The 15,014-nt window shown below is 50.4% G+C and overlaps 5 protein-coding genes across 5 annotated transcripts; 2 read left to right on the plus strand and 3 right to left on the minus strand.

The window, feature by feature from the left end:
• Positions 1-1,642: 1,642 nt before the first annotated feature.
• Positions 1,643-2,738, minus strand: BO80DRAFT_486738 (uncharacterized protein; the record flags this gene model as incomplete). Its single annotated transcript, XM_025723533.1, has 3 exons — positions 1,643-1,849; positions 1,937-2,183; positions 2,263-2,738. The coding sequence occupies 3 exons, from the start codon at positions 2,736-2,738 to the stop codon at positions 1,643-1,645; spliced, it is 930 nt and encodes a 309-aa protein (XP_025569973.1).
• Positions 2,739-3,176: 438 nt separating this feature from the next.
• On the minus strand, positions 3,177-4,466 carry BO80DRAFT_429737 (uncharacterized protein). The gene is made up of 3 exons (XM_025720542.1): positions 4,130-4,466; positions 3,693-4,075; positions 3,177-3,635 (listed from the first exon to the last, which is right to left on the minus strand). Exons 1-3 carry the CDS (start codon positions 4,208-4,210, stop codon positions 3,335-3,337), a joined length of 765 nt encoding a protein of 254 aa, XP_025569974.1. The 5' UTR covers positions 4,211-4,466; the 3' UTR covers positions 3,177-3,334.
• Positions 4,467-4,873: 407 nt separating this feature from the next.
• BO80DRAFT_393581 (LysM domain protein) lies at positions 4,874-6,994 on the minus strand. Its single transcript, XM_025717259.1, has 3 exons — positions 6,304-6,994; positions 5,841-6,236; positions 4,874-5,776 (listed from the first exon to the last, which is right to left on the minus strand). The coding sequence occupies exons 1-3, from the start codon at positions 6,698-6,700 to the stop codon at positions 5,001-5,003; spliced, it is 1,569 nt and encodes a 522-aa protein (XP_025569975.1). The 5' UTR covers positions 6,701-6,994; the 3' UTR covers positions 4,874-5,000.
• A 537-nt stretch (positions 6,995-7,531) lies between these two features.
• On the plus strand, positions 7,532-10,399 carry BO80DRAFT_259963 (glycoside hydrolase family 18 protein). The gene is made up of 10 exons (XM_025714735.1): positions 7,532-7,852; positions 7,907-7,957; positions 8,023-8,168; positions 8,246-8,327; positions 8,386-8,426; positions 8,536-8,709; positions 8,768-9,834; positions 9,908-10,051; positions 10,182-10,304; positions 10,355-10,399. Exons 1-9 carry the CDS (start codon positions 7,752-7,754, stop codon positions 10,257-10,259), a joined length of 1,884 nt encoding a protein of 627 aa, XP_025569976.1. The 5' UTR covers positions 7,532-7,751; the 3' UTR covers positions 10,260-10,304; positions 10,355-10,399.
• A 2,206-nt stretch (positions 10,400-12,605) lies between these two features.
• On the plus strand, positions 12,606-14,621 carry BO80DRAFT_506035 (amino acid transporter). Its single transcript, XM_025724528.1, has 4 exons — positions 12,606-12,956; positions 13,005-13,516; positions 13,569-13,730; positions 13,776-14,621. Exons 1-4 carry the CDS (start codon positions 12,647-12,649, stop codon positions 14,334-14,336), a joined length of 1,545 nt encoding a protein of 514 aa, XP_025569977.1. The 5' UTR covers positions 12,606-12,646; the 3' UTR covers positions 14,337-14,621.
• Positions 14,622-15,014: the final 393 nt, after the last annotated feature.

Raw genomic sequence — 15,014 nt, forward strand, 5'->3', positions numbered from 1 at the left:
AGTGACATGAGATGCTGGCCTCCACAGACCGACTGAAGATCGTCTGACAAGAGACTCGAGCTGAGGGTGATGTGTGGGCAGCGTCCACTCTGGCAAACCGCTTGGCGCCTTGCCCGGAAACAGCAATTAACCCCTTGAACCACAGTTCAGGCCACCGTCTCGCACAATGTATTGTAGCTGTCAACTCTCACCGCCATCTGATGGAGTCTCTCAAAGATCTCGCCGAAGCAGACCACGCCGTGGATGACGCAGCACTCGTCGTGTCGGCTGGAATTGACGCGCTGGGTGGTGCGTGTCAAACCATGTGTTTCAGCTGACTCTGTGAGCCTATGAAGTCGAGACCGTTGGTGCAGTGCCACTACAAGCTGTACAGCCACAGACCGCATCAGATCGCTGGGTCCAGCCCATATATCGTTTCACGTTCCAGTTAGTGAACCACAGAAGAATTGTGGCTACACGCTATTCACACTGAGAACAGTGTTACGCAGAATAATGGGAAGGAATTGGCATTGTCGAGTGCAGTATTGAGCATCGACAAGGAGGAGATATAGATGATCGCCTTCTACGCATAATAAATCCAGGACAATATCAGGCTGCTGAAAGACCGCTTCCTCGTTGGGTTGTTGGTCTCTTCGACGCCGATTTAGCCAAGATCGCAAGTGGTCGGGACAAAGACACGACGGCGTGGCGTCACGATCACTGTGATGAAGCTTCCCGAGCTGCATGCCATGCAATTACTGCTACAGCCCTTCAACTAAGATCTCTCTCTGCAATATCATGTGTATCATGAGCCGGGAACGCTGCGGAATAGTAACGGTCACCTAATTTCCGGTCTTTCAGTTGAAATCCACAAGCTTTGATTCTGAGCCTCCAGGTTGTTGTCTTCAGAGCCAACTGCAAGTTATCTTCATTTTTCGGCCTCTATTGCCTTTCTGCTGCAGCTCCGCCCTCACATCTTCGATACCGGCAGGCACCTCGGCCCCGTCTTTGACGTCATTGATCTCGGAAATAGTCTCCGGAGTATAGCTTCCGCTTACTTCCAACTATAGAGAGATTGGACCACATCTACCATAGAGACACAGAGATTGCTCGCGCAATTGCTAATTTCAGGATCTATTTGTAAGCCTCTCCTTTTGATGCTACCTTCCGTGATTTCTTATGTAAACCATTGAGGTGATGTATGCTGCGATCTAGACCCGATGAGCCGGAAATAATCGGGATTGACCCATCACTAACTGACCTCTAATGTGATTGCCGCCCCTTGATGTGATAAATTCCGTTCGATCTTGGCTACATATCTACCAGGAACAGGGTACAGCGTGATGGGCACAACCACTTTCATGACAAGGCTTACTGAGTAGTTCTTAAATTCTTGGATTGATTAGGTCGTGGGTTGATCTGACACCTTGACGAAACAGAGGGATCAGATATCTTTAATTAGTGATTAAATCGGCCTGTGACTATCTCATCCCCCATACTTTAAATGTCCTCCTGCCCACATGAAGCCCCTCGATATGTAATCAGATATCTGCATTATCGCAGCGATATCACAAGTTCCTCTTCACATCAATGCCCCTTATGACCTCGCGCCGTAACTCACTCAATCCCCCCCTCATACCCCATCACAGCTCCCTACAGAAGATCATCCCTTCCCCCTCCCCCTCACCCCATCCCCCATATCTAGCCCCACCGGCGTTCCCAACATCCATCTGGAGAACAGCTCAAAGGGCGCCACCCACATCGACTCGAAACTATAAACCGGACTCTTCGCAACCACCAACATATCCTCATGCATATGCGCCTGCAGAATCCGTCCATGACTCGGCTTCATAAACGAGACTAGAAGTGCCTATCGCCACCACCAATCATCAAATGACCAATCAGCATACACTCATTCACCCCGAGAGCGAGAAAGAATGGTTGTGGGTAGACAAACGGGAACAGTATCATCCGGATCAAATCCATTCTTGGTGACGCGGGCATTCATCGACTGAAGAATCGCAACAAGCTCATACCGCATAAGATGATCCTCAGGACAATCTTCCATACACCAGTGCCGGGAGATCATGGTCAGGTGCGGGTATCTCCGGTCCTGGTAGCGGTAGATCCGGGATATACTGTACAGGTAGGTTTGGGGGTGCGTGAAGTGGATGAATGTGCCCGCGTAGATGGTGTCTGTGCTCCTGCATTCACCCACACCCTTCTGTTAGTGGAGTTATAGGAGGCACAAGTCAAGGGGAGTGAAAGGGAGGGCCAACACACCACGATAAATCCCAATTCGCGAGATGAGCAAGACTTCGTTCATCGCCGGTCGGGAGTGTGACTCGGGGCACGACGTCCATGTATTTTTCGAATTTGCGGGAGAGCTCCGCCGTGCGGTTTAGGGGGTGGAGTTCATGTGCGTCAGGCTTGAGGGTACTGTAGTCGCGGATGGAGTAGAATCCGGGGCTGACGGTGTCCATCCATGCGTAGCGGGAGTGGTTGATGGGGTGGGTGTCGAGGAGGTCGGTTGAGAGGGGGTTGAAGAAGAGGGGCGTGGTGGTGGAGTTGGTGGTTTCGTGATGGCTGGCTTCGAGGTCGAGGGGGAGGATGGTGATTTTGTGTTGGGTGCAGATAGTCGGGGAGAGGATGCTTTGGGGCTGGTGGGTGAGCCAGTCGAGTTTGGAGGTGATGGCTGCTTGTGTGAGGGTCTCGGGTTGAGGGTTGGGGGGGATTCTGTGGGGGTTGTAGAAGGACATGGTTGTAGACGGGGTCGGTGATGAGTTGAGGTGCGGAGTGTAGATGGCGGAGATGAAGATATCGTGAGGTTTGAGATGCGGTGTATAGCCTCTGGAATACTGTGTGTGCGACTTGCATTCACTGTATAGGAAGGGGTCACGGGATTTTAAGCGAGTGTTTGTCTCCTTTGGTTTACTGGAAGAATCCAGGGTATCTCGGAAATGTGCTGTGCACGGTCGTTCACGTATCCCATATAGGTCAATTCGATGGCTTGTTAGAGTTTAACTCGGAACGGCTTGTGCTGTGGGTTCTCATGGTTAGCTGGACTCAGGTGATAGTATGGGGTCATCGGTTGGGATATCCAGGGTTCCAGGGTTCTCAGTATTTGGCGACATTACATAGGCTTTCCAAGGTCTAGAGAACCACATACGTAGTATACTCTCATGGTTACTTGGTCGACTGGACTAAAAATGGAACGAACGGCTCTATATTACATTCGCAGCGAAGCCGTCTAGACTGGACATGCATGAGTATTCTTTGGATTCGATCCCTTTAGTTGACACAATCAAGCAAGCAAATGTTAATCATAGTCCCCTGTCAAAGAAAGCTTCGATAATCAATAGGCAGACTTCCATATGGGATTAGCAGACGCCCAAAGCTCTGGCGGTGTCATGATAGTCACAAATGGATAGAACTCCGGTATGACCGAGTCCACCGCGACTCGAATATACCCTGGATATTCTCCCTCCGGAACCTCACTGGTATGATCGAAGGATAGATCCATTGCAATGACCCAAGGTTCTTCACCTTCGACCGGATTTAGAAGAGACTCCATAGCAGCCTTGTCCACCACCACACACCAGCCGACATAAAGGCCCGGAGGGACGCCTTCGTTCTCATTATAGGTTTCGAACGCCCTGCCGAGAATCATTAGTCACAGTGCGCTTCCCACCTGAGTAGGAGTAATGACTTACTCTTGAATTTGCTCGAGAGTTGCACCGTGTAAATCACTATCGTCAAAGATGGGAGTCAAAAGTTTCTCTTCAATCCTCTTACCACCACTGGCCTGGGCCAGCGAATCATCCAGTCTTTTGAGGAACTGCTCTTGCCATGTGTCCCATCGTTCTTCATCCGAGTACTCTGCGCGAAAAATGATAAACCCGAAGTCATCAAACCCAGCCCTTTCTACTACCTGCACGACCGCATCGACTGGCTCCTCAAAGAGAGGTTTTGGGGGAGCAGGAGGCAGGCCTCTTCTTTCGCGTTCCAATCGGTAGTGTTCATTGTGTTGCGCTTGGCAGACGACTTTGCGAGCTTCTACATTCTCAAGTATTTCATCATCAATATCGTGCAAGCACTAGATAGAGACAGTATTAGTACAGTGTGTCTGTTCTTTCAGGATCCTGCTTACTTCTTCTGGTACTTGGCGCAAGTCATCCACTGTCGCAGTGCGGAGTCGCTCTTCAGACCAGCCGGGGGGGATGTATGACATGGCTAACCCCGTTCAACAGACACTCTCTTAGGCAGATGAAGGTACGCTAGATGAAACTGCTCTAGAGGAAAGCGTGAGAAAGGCCGAAGCAGGTCGCAACAAGGGACTAATGTGGTTGAGCTCGGGACGCCTGAAGCTAAAGCGGGGTGGCACTAGCGGGCATTGGGCACATGCCAGGACCACCGGCGCAGGGGCAAAAAAGGGGCGGAATGGGGCTGAAGGAAAAGCAAAACCGACGGAAAGTGCAGAATCAGGGTTCAGAACACGGCATGTACAGTATCTTACCCGTCCTGGTCTATTAACTATAGCCTAAATCTACTAAGCTTTGTACTGCAACCCCTCCCGTCCCACTTTTGATCCGCATGATCCAGGGTCACATTTCAGAACCCCTAATCTCCGAGAACATCCGCAGACCCTGGCATATACATCGCGCTACTGCTGCGAGGCGGAGGCTGACACAGCCTCGAACCGAGCAGCTCTTGCTTATCGGCGTGGTACCAGGCATGAAAATTACTGGCCCCAGGGGCGTCAGGCGGACTCGGAGTCACAAGTCTTCTTGCATTGTGGTGGTGAAAGCGTCCCGTGAGGGGATATTCTAGGTCCCGCGGGGTTCGGGTTTGATCTCCATTTAGTCAAAGCAATGGAAAAAGGATATCTAGAAGTAGAGTGAAAAATACAACTTATTCAAGACTATTCACTCGTCTGCGTATGCCATTTGATCGATACATCGCCAGCCCCTTATTGACCGGCCTAATCCTCGGATAGATCTTTAGATACCCGAGACAATTATCTAAGAGCTAGACACCGTTGGACTCGCCGTGGTAGAGACAATAAGACTACCGGAGGTGCTGGATGAAATGCTTGGCCCATCAACACAGTACGCATCACCGAGGACCAAATTTCCGCAGGTGGAATTCAAGTTCGAGTTCCAGTACTGCAATTGCGCAAAGGTGATCCCGTATTCACTCTCCAAAAGAGCACAGTAGTCACCAGTGGCGATAACATGCCACTCGTAACAATCGGGCGTGGTTCCACTGAGGGTGGGTGCTGGTGCTGTGACATAAGATGCGCTGGCTGTGGTAGTGGTAGTGGCATTGGTACTGTTCCAACTAGCAACCGGGAAAACGCAGTAGCTCAGACCCGGTACCAGGTTAGTACAATCGGAATTCACGGATGGATTGATTGCCTCAAAAAGAGTAATGGAAATGGTGTTGTTCAGGGCAATAAGGCTGCAGTCATCGCCGCTTTGAACCACGTAATATCGACCACAGTCAGTGGTCGTGCCGTAGGCGAGATTACTCGGGACTGGTGCAGTGGTAGTGGCATACACCCCGGTTTGCGTGGCTGAGACACCAGGAATGGTCGTTCCAGTCCAGGTTGCTCCCGCCTGCCCAACGCAAACTTCCTGTCCCGCGATCAAGTTCGTGCAGTAGCTGTTGATTGTTGGGTTCCAGGAGGTAAACTGCACGAACGATATTCCCGTGGCGTTTGTGATGCCCTGGCAAGTATCCCCATCCTGGACTGTGTAGATAGCACAGCTTTGCGGAAGACATAATGTGGCACCCGCTGCTCATTGATGTGTTAGCCATTGGACCATGCATAAGCTGGGTATATCAGAGGAGAGGCATACCATCAAGATCAGAGCAATCAGGCAGTAGACTGTTCAAAGCAATCAGTGCCCCAGTGGAAACATTGTTGGCTTGAGAGATCTTGATACAATTGTCTCCAGAGATAACAGTATAGGTTGAACCAGTTAGGCAGGGCGAGCTGGAGTAGTTGGCAGCCGCAAATCCAGCAATGCTGGAGACATTTGTGGGATTCTGTGGTACTTCTGTTGGGTGGCTGACGTTGCACTGAGCCTGGATGGTCGTCCAGTCCGCTGCCATGTCGGAGTCGTAATATGAATACGGTGTCTTTTGAAGAAGCTGGTACAGTCCCAGGACGCACGGCGAGCACAATACCGACTCCGGCAGTGAGGTTGCGGATATATCGTCTGAATAACTGATCGAGATGTTGTTGAAGTAGTCTGGGACCACAGCTCTAGGTTAGCAATCATTCTCCAAGGCAGACACCTGTGATCAGTGGATACGCACCCATGCATGATGTTCCTGTGCCCGGATCTGCCAGACAAGAAAGGTTGTATGTTGCCCAGTAAACATCTCCAAAGTATGTGGCCGGGTACCCGCTCCAGGCTTCAGGTTGACCGCTGCAAGCAGCAGAAACGCCGTCGTGGTATGACTTTAGGGAAGAACCGCAGCCTTCAGTGCAAAGGGTGGCATATGTATCATTGTCGATACTGTAGAAAGAGTCCGCAGCCGCAATGTTCACAAGACTGCTGTTGCAGTTGATTGTTCCTTGCAACGCATTGAGACAGGCATCGGAAAGTGAAACTGAGGTGCTATTTGCAATGGCTGCAGCATCAAGGACTTGGAATTGTGCCATCGAAAAGCCATACAATATGGCCGAGAAGGCCAAGATTAACAAGTACATGTCAGGTATATCGTCACAAAGGAATATGATAATGGCTGGTATGTAATGCTTCCTGACATGTGGAAAAGATAGAAATATGTCGGCGGCCGCTGAGATTGAGATTCAGGCCCCCGTTCAGAATGTATAGTCTCGGACCCTTCAACCATCTATGGTTTGAGAACATGACCGCCTATTGCCGGTATCTCCAAACAATGTTAGGCCAGCCAAAGGTATTCTGTGGTAATAATTACACAACGACAAGCGGTTCATCAGGCCATTTTGGCCCCCGATATTTGTGTTGGGCCTCCACCAATCAAGCCCGGCAGATAGTGTCTGGCAGGACAGATCCGAACATTCTCAGGATGCCTGGTTTTATTGTTACACAAAGTGAGACCGGAAATGCCCGGTATTACCCTCCTGGGAAGTATCACATGGATGATCATCTTACAATGTGGCTTGACAGGCACGGTGAGCATTGGTCATCCAGCCAATCAGCTGTTCCGTCGGAAGCAGGCTAAGCTTCGGACTTGCAGCCTTGTCCTACATCTGAGACATGTTGGAGGCCTCATGTGAACAAAAGCGACCACCTGTAGATTAGGTAGCTTGTGAAGAACCAATGGATCTAGGTCCTGGTGTATGCGGATCGTGCCGGCAGTGATGAATTGGATTTCCAAATTATGCTTGCTGATGAACGGCTGTTCTATCACCATCCCTGCTAATGTCACACCAGAGGAAGAATGTGACTACCGTTAGGCCCCCCGTTCTCACATCATGCATGAATTAATACCTCAGGGCTGATGCAGTATTCTCCACTCTAGTAAGGGTCCGTGACCAGAATGTATAGAGTTAGACCAAAATCTTACCGGAAGACAAGGTCCGATACAGAAGTGTGAACAGAGGCTATGTCTTCTGGACCCAATAGACCCCCTCAGGTTGACCGGTTTATCTCACATTGTATTCTTCTTTATTTAAATATTACGCTGCAGCTGAATGAACCTTTCTCAACATTCAGGTACGGACTGCGAACCTTCCATTTTATACTTCGTCACTCGTGGACGGCTTCACTGCAAAGATGAGGCTGTTGCCCAGGGTTGCCCCAATCTTGATCCTTCTCAGTCTTCTGGTCTTGGCATCTTCCCAAGAAACAGCTTCAGCAAATGACGACTATACTTGGTACTGTCACGCTCATTCCTAGTTTTTGACATAAGGATATAACTAATTTCATAGCTCCTCGACCAAGCCGTGTACAACAGGATGTTGTGGTGTGACAGGAGTATGGTAGGTCGAGAACCCCACGAACCCCAAATGAAATATTGAGCAGGAGGCTGACAGATGACACCTAGTGGCCTGGGACCTGAGTTTTGCGGCGCAGGGAACTGTACTTCCAGCTGTGATGCAAAATCCGAATGTGATCCGGGATGGGGATCTGAATGGAGTTCAGCAGAGAAGTGTCCCCTGAATGTCTGTTGCTCTCAATATGGGTTTTGCGGTATGCATTTTATTGCTCTTCGAGACAATGTACATCGGTCATTAGAGGACCTGATATCTGACCTGAACACCAATTAGGTACGACCTCGGAATTTTGTGGGAATAAAACTGTCACCAAACCTTCCTGCAGTGGAAGTTCTGCAAACGGGAGATCAATTGGGTGAGTACACCATGACGACCAACAGCTCCATGAAAGCAAGCTGACAGCGACTTTTCAGTTATTACGAGGGCTGGTCAATCACGCGGGTTTGCGATGCCAGTAAGTCCGATTCCCGGGGTTGTATGGCTCCGAGCCATTGGCGTCCTGGAACATAAAAACATTTCTATATTACATGGATATACGGCTTGCTCACAGCTACCTTTTTTAGTGACCCCCGAAGCCATTCCTGTTGGCGCATATACTCATCTCAACTACGGATTTGCCTACATCGACCCCGATACTTTTGCCGTTGCGCCCATGAGCGAGAGCGATCTTGGGCTCTACTCACGTTTTACGGGCCTAAAGGAAAGTAATACCGGTTTAGAGACATGGATCAGTATTGGTGAGATAGTTGATCAACCTCCACCGATCTCTTGAAACGACCACTGACATCTACCCAGGTGGATGGTCTATGAATGATGCTGATCAGCCAACTGCCAAGACCTTCTCGGACCTTGCTGCCTCATCCTCTGCGCAAACAGCATTCTTCAAATCATTGTTATCCTTTATGACAACTTACGGCTTTGACGGTGTGGACATTGACTGGGAATATCCAGTTGCTTCAGACCGTTCTGGCCAGCCCAGCGATTTCGAAAACTATCCGTCTTTCTTGAAGAATCTTCGTGCTGCACTTGGCTCAACGGGTCATAACTATGGACTGTCGATTACTGTCCCATCAAGTTACTGGTACATGCAGAACTTTGATATCGTTTCCATTGAGAAGATTGTGGATTGGTTCAATGTGATGACCTACGATCTCCACGGTACATGGGACTCAACAGACCCGTACATTGGTCCCTACGTTTATGCACACACCAACCTGACCGAGATTGATCAGACCATGAATCTCTTCTGGCGGAACAGTATATCCCCATCAAAAATCAATCTAGGACTTGGCTTTTATGGTCGCAGCTTCACCCTTTCTGACCCATCTTGCACCAAAGCTGGTTGTCCCTTCAGCAGTGGCGGGAATCCTGGAAAGTGTTCGGCATCTTCTGGTACCTTGATGGACTCGGAGATTGACGCTATCATTGCGAGTGGCAATGCGACTTCAACGCTCGATAAAGATGCTGCTGTCAATATTGTTACATGGGACACGAACCAATGGGTATCGTATGATGACGAGACCACTCTCAAGATGAAGAAAGATTATGCCAACGACTTGTGCCTGGGCGGTACGATGGTCTGGGCTGTGTCAACAGACAACGGCAATGGCACGTCCAGTAGCTCACTACTAGAGATGAATAGCCTGATCAAGAAAAGTCTCTTTGGGGGCCAAACCCCTCAAGTTTCATCTCTTTCGCAGTGCATCTGGGGCGATTGCGACGCGGATTGTCCTGCAGGAACCACACCGGCAACCACTGGGAAAGGCAAGTCGGCATCTAATGTAGCCATTTACACTGGATGTCCTTCCAAACAGGAGAGAAAATACTGCTGTCCGACAGACAATGTCCCAACATGTCACTGGGTAGGTTTTCTCCCTAAGAAAAGATGCAAAAAATTGAAGTGGGTTGTACTTACTCTGTACCAGCAAGGATCAGCTCCTCTATGTGTCCATCATGAATGCGCAGACGATGAAGTTCAAATTGCAACGGATCAATCTGCCGGCGGTCATGGTTGTTGGTTCAATCATAAGTCACTATGTTGCTCGTCGACAACATCTGACGCAGCCGTTGGACAATGCAGTAAGTCCACGCTTCGTGCTCTGGTTTTCATCGTCCACTTATTCTTGTTCCTTTTCACTTTCTTTCTTCTCCCCCAACTCACACGGATGAACTATGATTTAGCAAGTGATACTAACCACAAACGACACAGAATGGTCGGGCCGAGCACCGCTTTGCGCAAGTGGTAGCAATCATGCGTCTTGCGATTCGGACTTTCCCGAATATCTGACGGATAGTGTTGACGGACAAGGTGGTGAATCAGTATGCTACACTGGTGTGTATATCCCCGCTCCTATCTCGGGTAATATATTGACACTGATCTAGGATTCAAAAGTTTGTGTTGCACGGACCCTATCCCGTACCAGAACTGCTCGTGGTATGATATATTAAATTATACTGGGTACTATGAGTGATCTACATACTGACAGACACACAGGACCACTCGCGCCCATTCATTCCTGGCTCCGTTGACATGTAATACAGGTTGTCCAGCGGGCAAACAGATTGTTGCGGAGAGCTATGTGGACCATGATTCCCAAGCTCCATGCTGGCACAATACAGCGAGTTACTTTTGGTATGTCTGAAATGCCGATCTTTATGATATGATGTTTTCGCTAACTATTCCAACCTTCTAGTTGCGATACTTTCAATCAGGTAACGGCCCCAACCGTGATATGTCAGAAGCGATACTAATGAGATAAAGACTGATCCAACAGACGACCCTCCCAATTTCTGCTCCGCTGCGGACACGGACTATGTCTTCTCCGATGAGCCTGATTCTGACGGAAATCCTGCAGATTTTGTCGAGCTCTACTGGTACGAAGACGATTGTTTCGTCGTACCCAACACCGGGGATCCAGATATCAAGAAACGGTGGTACTCGCTATATGATAGTGTTAGCGACACATCAATTTTCAAGCGTTCTCTAGCACCACCACCAGGGGAACGAAACGAGGGCCTGCCAAAAATCTGCGAAGAGGACGGCAACTGCTTGAATGTTCCGAAGTCCGAGTATGAAAGTTTCCAAAGCCTCTTCTGGTTGGTTGGGAACGCCACACAACATTCGTATGGGGAGCTTCTTCCCCGTGCTCGTGCACCCAAAATATGTGATTCCAAAAAGAAGACACTGAGCAAGTTCCAGACGAAAGGCTACCCCAACGTCGGGACTCTGTCAAACACACGCCAGTTCTTCGGGGTGGTAAAATCTGCAGCAAAGACTGCTATTTGCAATGGACTGCCGGTGACCCTAGGCAAACGAGTCCTCGGTACAGACTATGTTACTGAACATGTCACTGAACTTCAGACCCCAGCTCAGTTTGCGACCAGTATGCTGTCTGGGAAGCTGCCTAGTGGAGCTACAGCGCCGGGAGCATCGTCCAACTATGATTGGACTCAGGTATTTGGCCCGAATGGATACTTCTTCCAGAGTTGGAAAGACCTTGGGATCGCTCAGCCAAGCGGCTTGGACGGTAAAAGTCCTGCGGATGCTCTAGCGACCGCCCTGGGCAGTGCATCGGACACTGCCAATTTGCAAATCCTAGAAGCTCCCACAAATGGATTGAAAGCTGCGGTGAGCTTTTTCTTGATCTTAGCTGCCCCCCTGGAGCCTTGCCAAGGAACTGGAGTGGACGGGAGAGTATGGCCGCTGACGAAGATTGATATAGGCTTGGAGGCTCTATGAGAATATCATCTCCACCAGCCGGTTCGGCGGCGAGAGCCCCAAAGGAAAGGTTGACATGATCAATCGTGTAAGGGACCGACCCTTTCTCGATCTACATCATTGAATTGCGTATCTGACATTCCTTGCCTGAACAGCTCTATGATACACTTCCAGGATACCTCAACAATGCTGATGTGAGTGATAATAATCTAGCAAGTGGAGGTTCCGCATGTAGTACTCTTCAGGATATTGATTCTGCTATAGGTGCAAAAATCCCTGGAATATGGCTATAACGCAATCAAGGCCGCTATGGCAGCCATCGACACCGCCGCACAAACCAATGCGAATATCAACTCCATTCCCGGAACGTCCTTCGCTTCAGCCTGGAAGGACTATTCGTCAGACTTCTTCCTTGAAATGCAAGGAAATCTGGTGAATTTTGTGACGAAGAAAATCGTGGAGGTACAACCGTACTGGACCTCGGCCGCTGCCAAGAAGGACTTCACCACAGCCGGGGCAACTGCGGTTTCTAGGGCACTGGCTACGAAGCTGAAGAATATCAATTCTAATGTTGTGATTGACGCCAGCTTTGTAAAATGATGAAACCAGTGGGATGTCATTTTCATCGCGCATTCATCCTTGCAACTTGGCCGCGGTATCTTTGATTGTGTGGGCAGCAGACCCGGCGAGATGGGGCCAAAGAGTATATATATATATCGAATCCATCTATCCTATTATAGTTTCTGGCCCAAAGTCGTCTAAAAACTAACAAGTATATTGGTGGAACCTTGATGTACGGGATTATTTGGGTCACCGCCTGCTTATCCGCGGTTGCATGAAGGCACGCGTCGCTCGATGGCGTGATCCACTCGATCTCCCAGCCTCCCCGCTTTCCAGTTCCCATCCCTTTGCTACCTTTCCTCATCCATACGATCAACCACAACTCATCGCCCGCCATGTCTCCCCGCGATCGGTGCGAAGAGGACATTCATCGGCCGCTCCTGGCGGACTCCCGAGGGGCGGAACCCGAGCCGGAATCCACTTCCGGGCAGGATGGTCGGTTCACTCGTAACCTCGGAGCCATCGAAGCCTTTGGCATCGTCATCAGTATTGTGATCGGGAGTGGTATCTTCACTTCCCCAGGATCCATCGATACAAATGTCCCATCACCAGGCGTCGCGCTTATCGTGTGGCTGGTGGGTGGCATGCTGGCCTGGACTGGGGCCAGCACCATGGCCGAGCTGGGCACCGCCATTCCGGGCGAAGGTTTGTTTCCCGGCCTTGCATAGAGATCTTAGCTAATTCCCCCTACAGGAGGCGTCCAGCCATACCTCCGATACATCTTCGGGGATGTTTTCGGCTTCCTGGCGGCCTGGACATGGATCATCGCTGTCATGCCTGCCACCCTTGCTATCCTCAGCATTGTGTTCATCGAAAGTCTCTTTTCCGCGGCGGGCGTGACTGACCAAGCTGGGAGCCTTTCGCACAAGCTGCTCTCCATCCTCGTTCTCTTGGCGATCGGGGTAGCCAACTCCATCAGCACCAAGGTCAGCACCCGCCTGAACGGCTTCTCGGTGACGACCAAGTTCCTCGCCATTGCCGGCATCGTGATCGCCGGCTTGGTGGTCGTCATCCTGCAAATGTCAGGCATCAATCGGAATGCCGGACCAAAAGACTGGCTTGAGCACTCCTGGTTTGGATCTAGAAACACATGGACCCCGGACGGTCGGGAGATCGACTGGAGCTCTATCGGCGGGTGGGAATCGCTGGGGTACTATTCCGCCGCGCTGTATGGGGCGCTCTGGGCCTATTCGGGCTGGGATAAGGCGAGTATCCGAGATCTAGGTGATATCGCAACAGGGATTAACGATGTTGCAGGCGATCTATATCAGTGCCGAGCTTTCTGCACCCGCCCGGCAGCTCCCGCTCGCCATCAACACCGCCATCCCCATCATCATTCTTTGCTTCCTTGCAGCTAACGCGGCTTATTACGTCCTTCTCCCATGGAAGATTGTATCGACGACTGACAGTGTGGCTGTGGTATGTATCTACCCTTCCCGGTGACAATTTCTCTAACCGATCCAGACCGCCATCACCCACCTCCTCGGTCCTGTATGTGGTATCCTCGCCGCAATCCTGATCTGCCTCGTCGTGGCTGGCTCTCTGCTCGGCAACTCCTTCGTGGCGGGTCGCATGATTGTGGCCGCATCCAAGCTGGATTGGTTCCCCCGGTCTCTGGGGGTGCTCGGATACGTGGGGATGCCACCCGACCCGGAACCTCCTTCCCGTGCGACCGCGCGATCGGACGCGCCCATCAACGCGACCATCCTGGCCACCCTTTTGCCCATGCCATACTTGCTCTTTGGCAATTTCCGCGCGCTTGTGACGTTTAACGGTCTGGGAGAATATTCCTTCTTCTTTTTGACTGTTCTGGGGGCCATCATTCTGCGGTTCCGGCAACCAGAGCTGCGTCGTCCTTATAAGCCTTTCATTGCGATCCCGATCACCTTTGCTTTGGTCAGTGGGTTCGTGGTAGTGAGAGGGGGTGTCTTCGCCCCGCTGCAGGCGGTGATTTTGATCTCGCTATGGCTGGTTGGTGTGGGATTTTATTATCTTCGGAGAAAGTGGGTTGCTAGGAGTGAATAGGCTGTAGATGTGGATGTTGAGGCTTGCAATTAGGTCCAGAGGTGATGTTCCTTGTGGTTGTCCCTGATTGCTGGGACATCCATGCCTCCCATGACTTCGAGAAACCCTTGTGCAAATGGGTATACTATAGAATGGCATCACTACAATTTGATCAATGTTGGTTCTTCCATCTTCTCGTCGCTTAAGACCAAATCGAGAATTTGAAGGATGGACGAAAAAGAAAGAAACAACGATGACAGCCCCTCGTGATACAACTTGACTGACACTAGGTCTACATCAAATATGAAAAATGAAAGGGAGTGATAACTTGCTATCCCAAGAAGTATATCTGGAGAAACTGGCAATCTTACCCACTTATCTCGTTATCAACCCATCAACCGGAGAACCACAATTCTTGGCACTCCCATCCACAACCGCCCGGTACCGCCCGCCTCCATTTTCTCTTCAACACCAATCACATTCTCACCCAACCAAGCACTCGATCAACCCCGCTACAACATACCATAAAATATAGAAACATACATTTCCACCCCATAAAGCTCCTCGACTCCTAACTCATACACCCGAATCATCCCACCATGTCATCCACAGGGACAATCGGCGTCGCCGTCGCCGTCTACGTCTTCAACCAACACGGCGAGACCATCCTCGGCCAACGCCAGGGCAGTCTCGGCGCCG

The sequence above is a fragment of the Aspergillus ibericus genome, assembly GCF_003184845.1.
Source record: "Aspergillus ibericus CBS 121593 unplaced genomic scaffold BO80scaffold_70, whole genome shotgun sequence".
Classification (NCBI taxonomy): Eukaryota; Fungi; Ascomycota; class Eurotiomycetes; order Eurotiales; family Aspergillaceae; genus Aspergillus; species Aspergillus ibericus.

Bases quoted from the DNA above. Each gene is read 5' to 3' on its own strand.
- BO80DRAFT_429737 (XM_025720542.1), bottom strand. From the start codon at position 4,210: ATGTCATACATCCCCCCCGGCTGGTCTGAAGAGCGACTCCGCACTGCG. The intron at 4,076-4,129 runs GTAAGCAGGATC...GTCTCTATCTAG, and splicing joins TGCGCCAAGTACCAGAAGAA to TGCTTGCACGATATTGATGA. The intron at 3,636-3,692 runs GTAAGTCATTAC...GATTCTCGGCAG, and splicing joins ACTCTCGAGCAAATTCAAGA to GGCGTTCGAAACCTATAATG.
- BO80DRAFT_393581 (XM_025717259.1), bottom strand. From the start codon at position 6,700: ATGTACTTGTTAATCTTGGCCTTCTCGGCCATATTGTATGGCTTTTCG. The intron at 6,237-6,303 runs GTGCGTATCCAC...CTGTGGTCCCAG, and splicing joins CACAGGAACATCATGCATGG to ACTACTTCAACAACATCTCG. The intron at 5,777-5,840 runs GTATGCCTCTCC...ATCAATGAGCAG, and splicing joins TGATTGCTCTGATCTTGATG to CGGGTGCCACATTATGTCTT.
- BO80DRAFT_259963 (XM_025714735.1), top strand. From the start codon at position 7,752: ATGAGGCTGTTGCCCAGGGTTGCCCCAATCTTGATCCTTCTCAGTCTT. The intron at 8,427-8,535 runs GTAAGTCCGATT...TACCTTTTTTAG, and splicing joins CACGCGGGTTTGCGATGCCA to TGACCCCCGAAGCCATTCCT. The intron at 8,710-8,767 runs GTGAGATAGTTG...ACATCTACCCAG, and splicing joins AGAGACATGGATCAGTATTG to GTGGATGGTCTATGAATGAT.
- BO80DRAFT_506035 (XM_025724528.1), top strand. From the start codon at position 12,647: ATGTCTCCCCGCGATCGGTGCGAAGAGGACATTCATCGGCCGCTCCTG. The intron at 12,957-13,004 runs GTTTGTTTCCCG...TTCCCCCTACAG, and splicing joins CACCGCCATTCCGGGCGAAG to GAGGCGTCCAGCCATACCTC. The intron at 13,517-13,568 runs GCGAGTATCCGA...ACGATGTTGCAG, and splicing joins CCTATTCGGGCTGGGATAAG to GCGATCTATATCAGTGCCGA.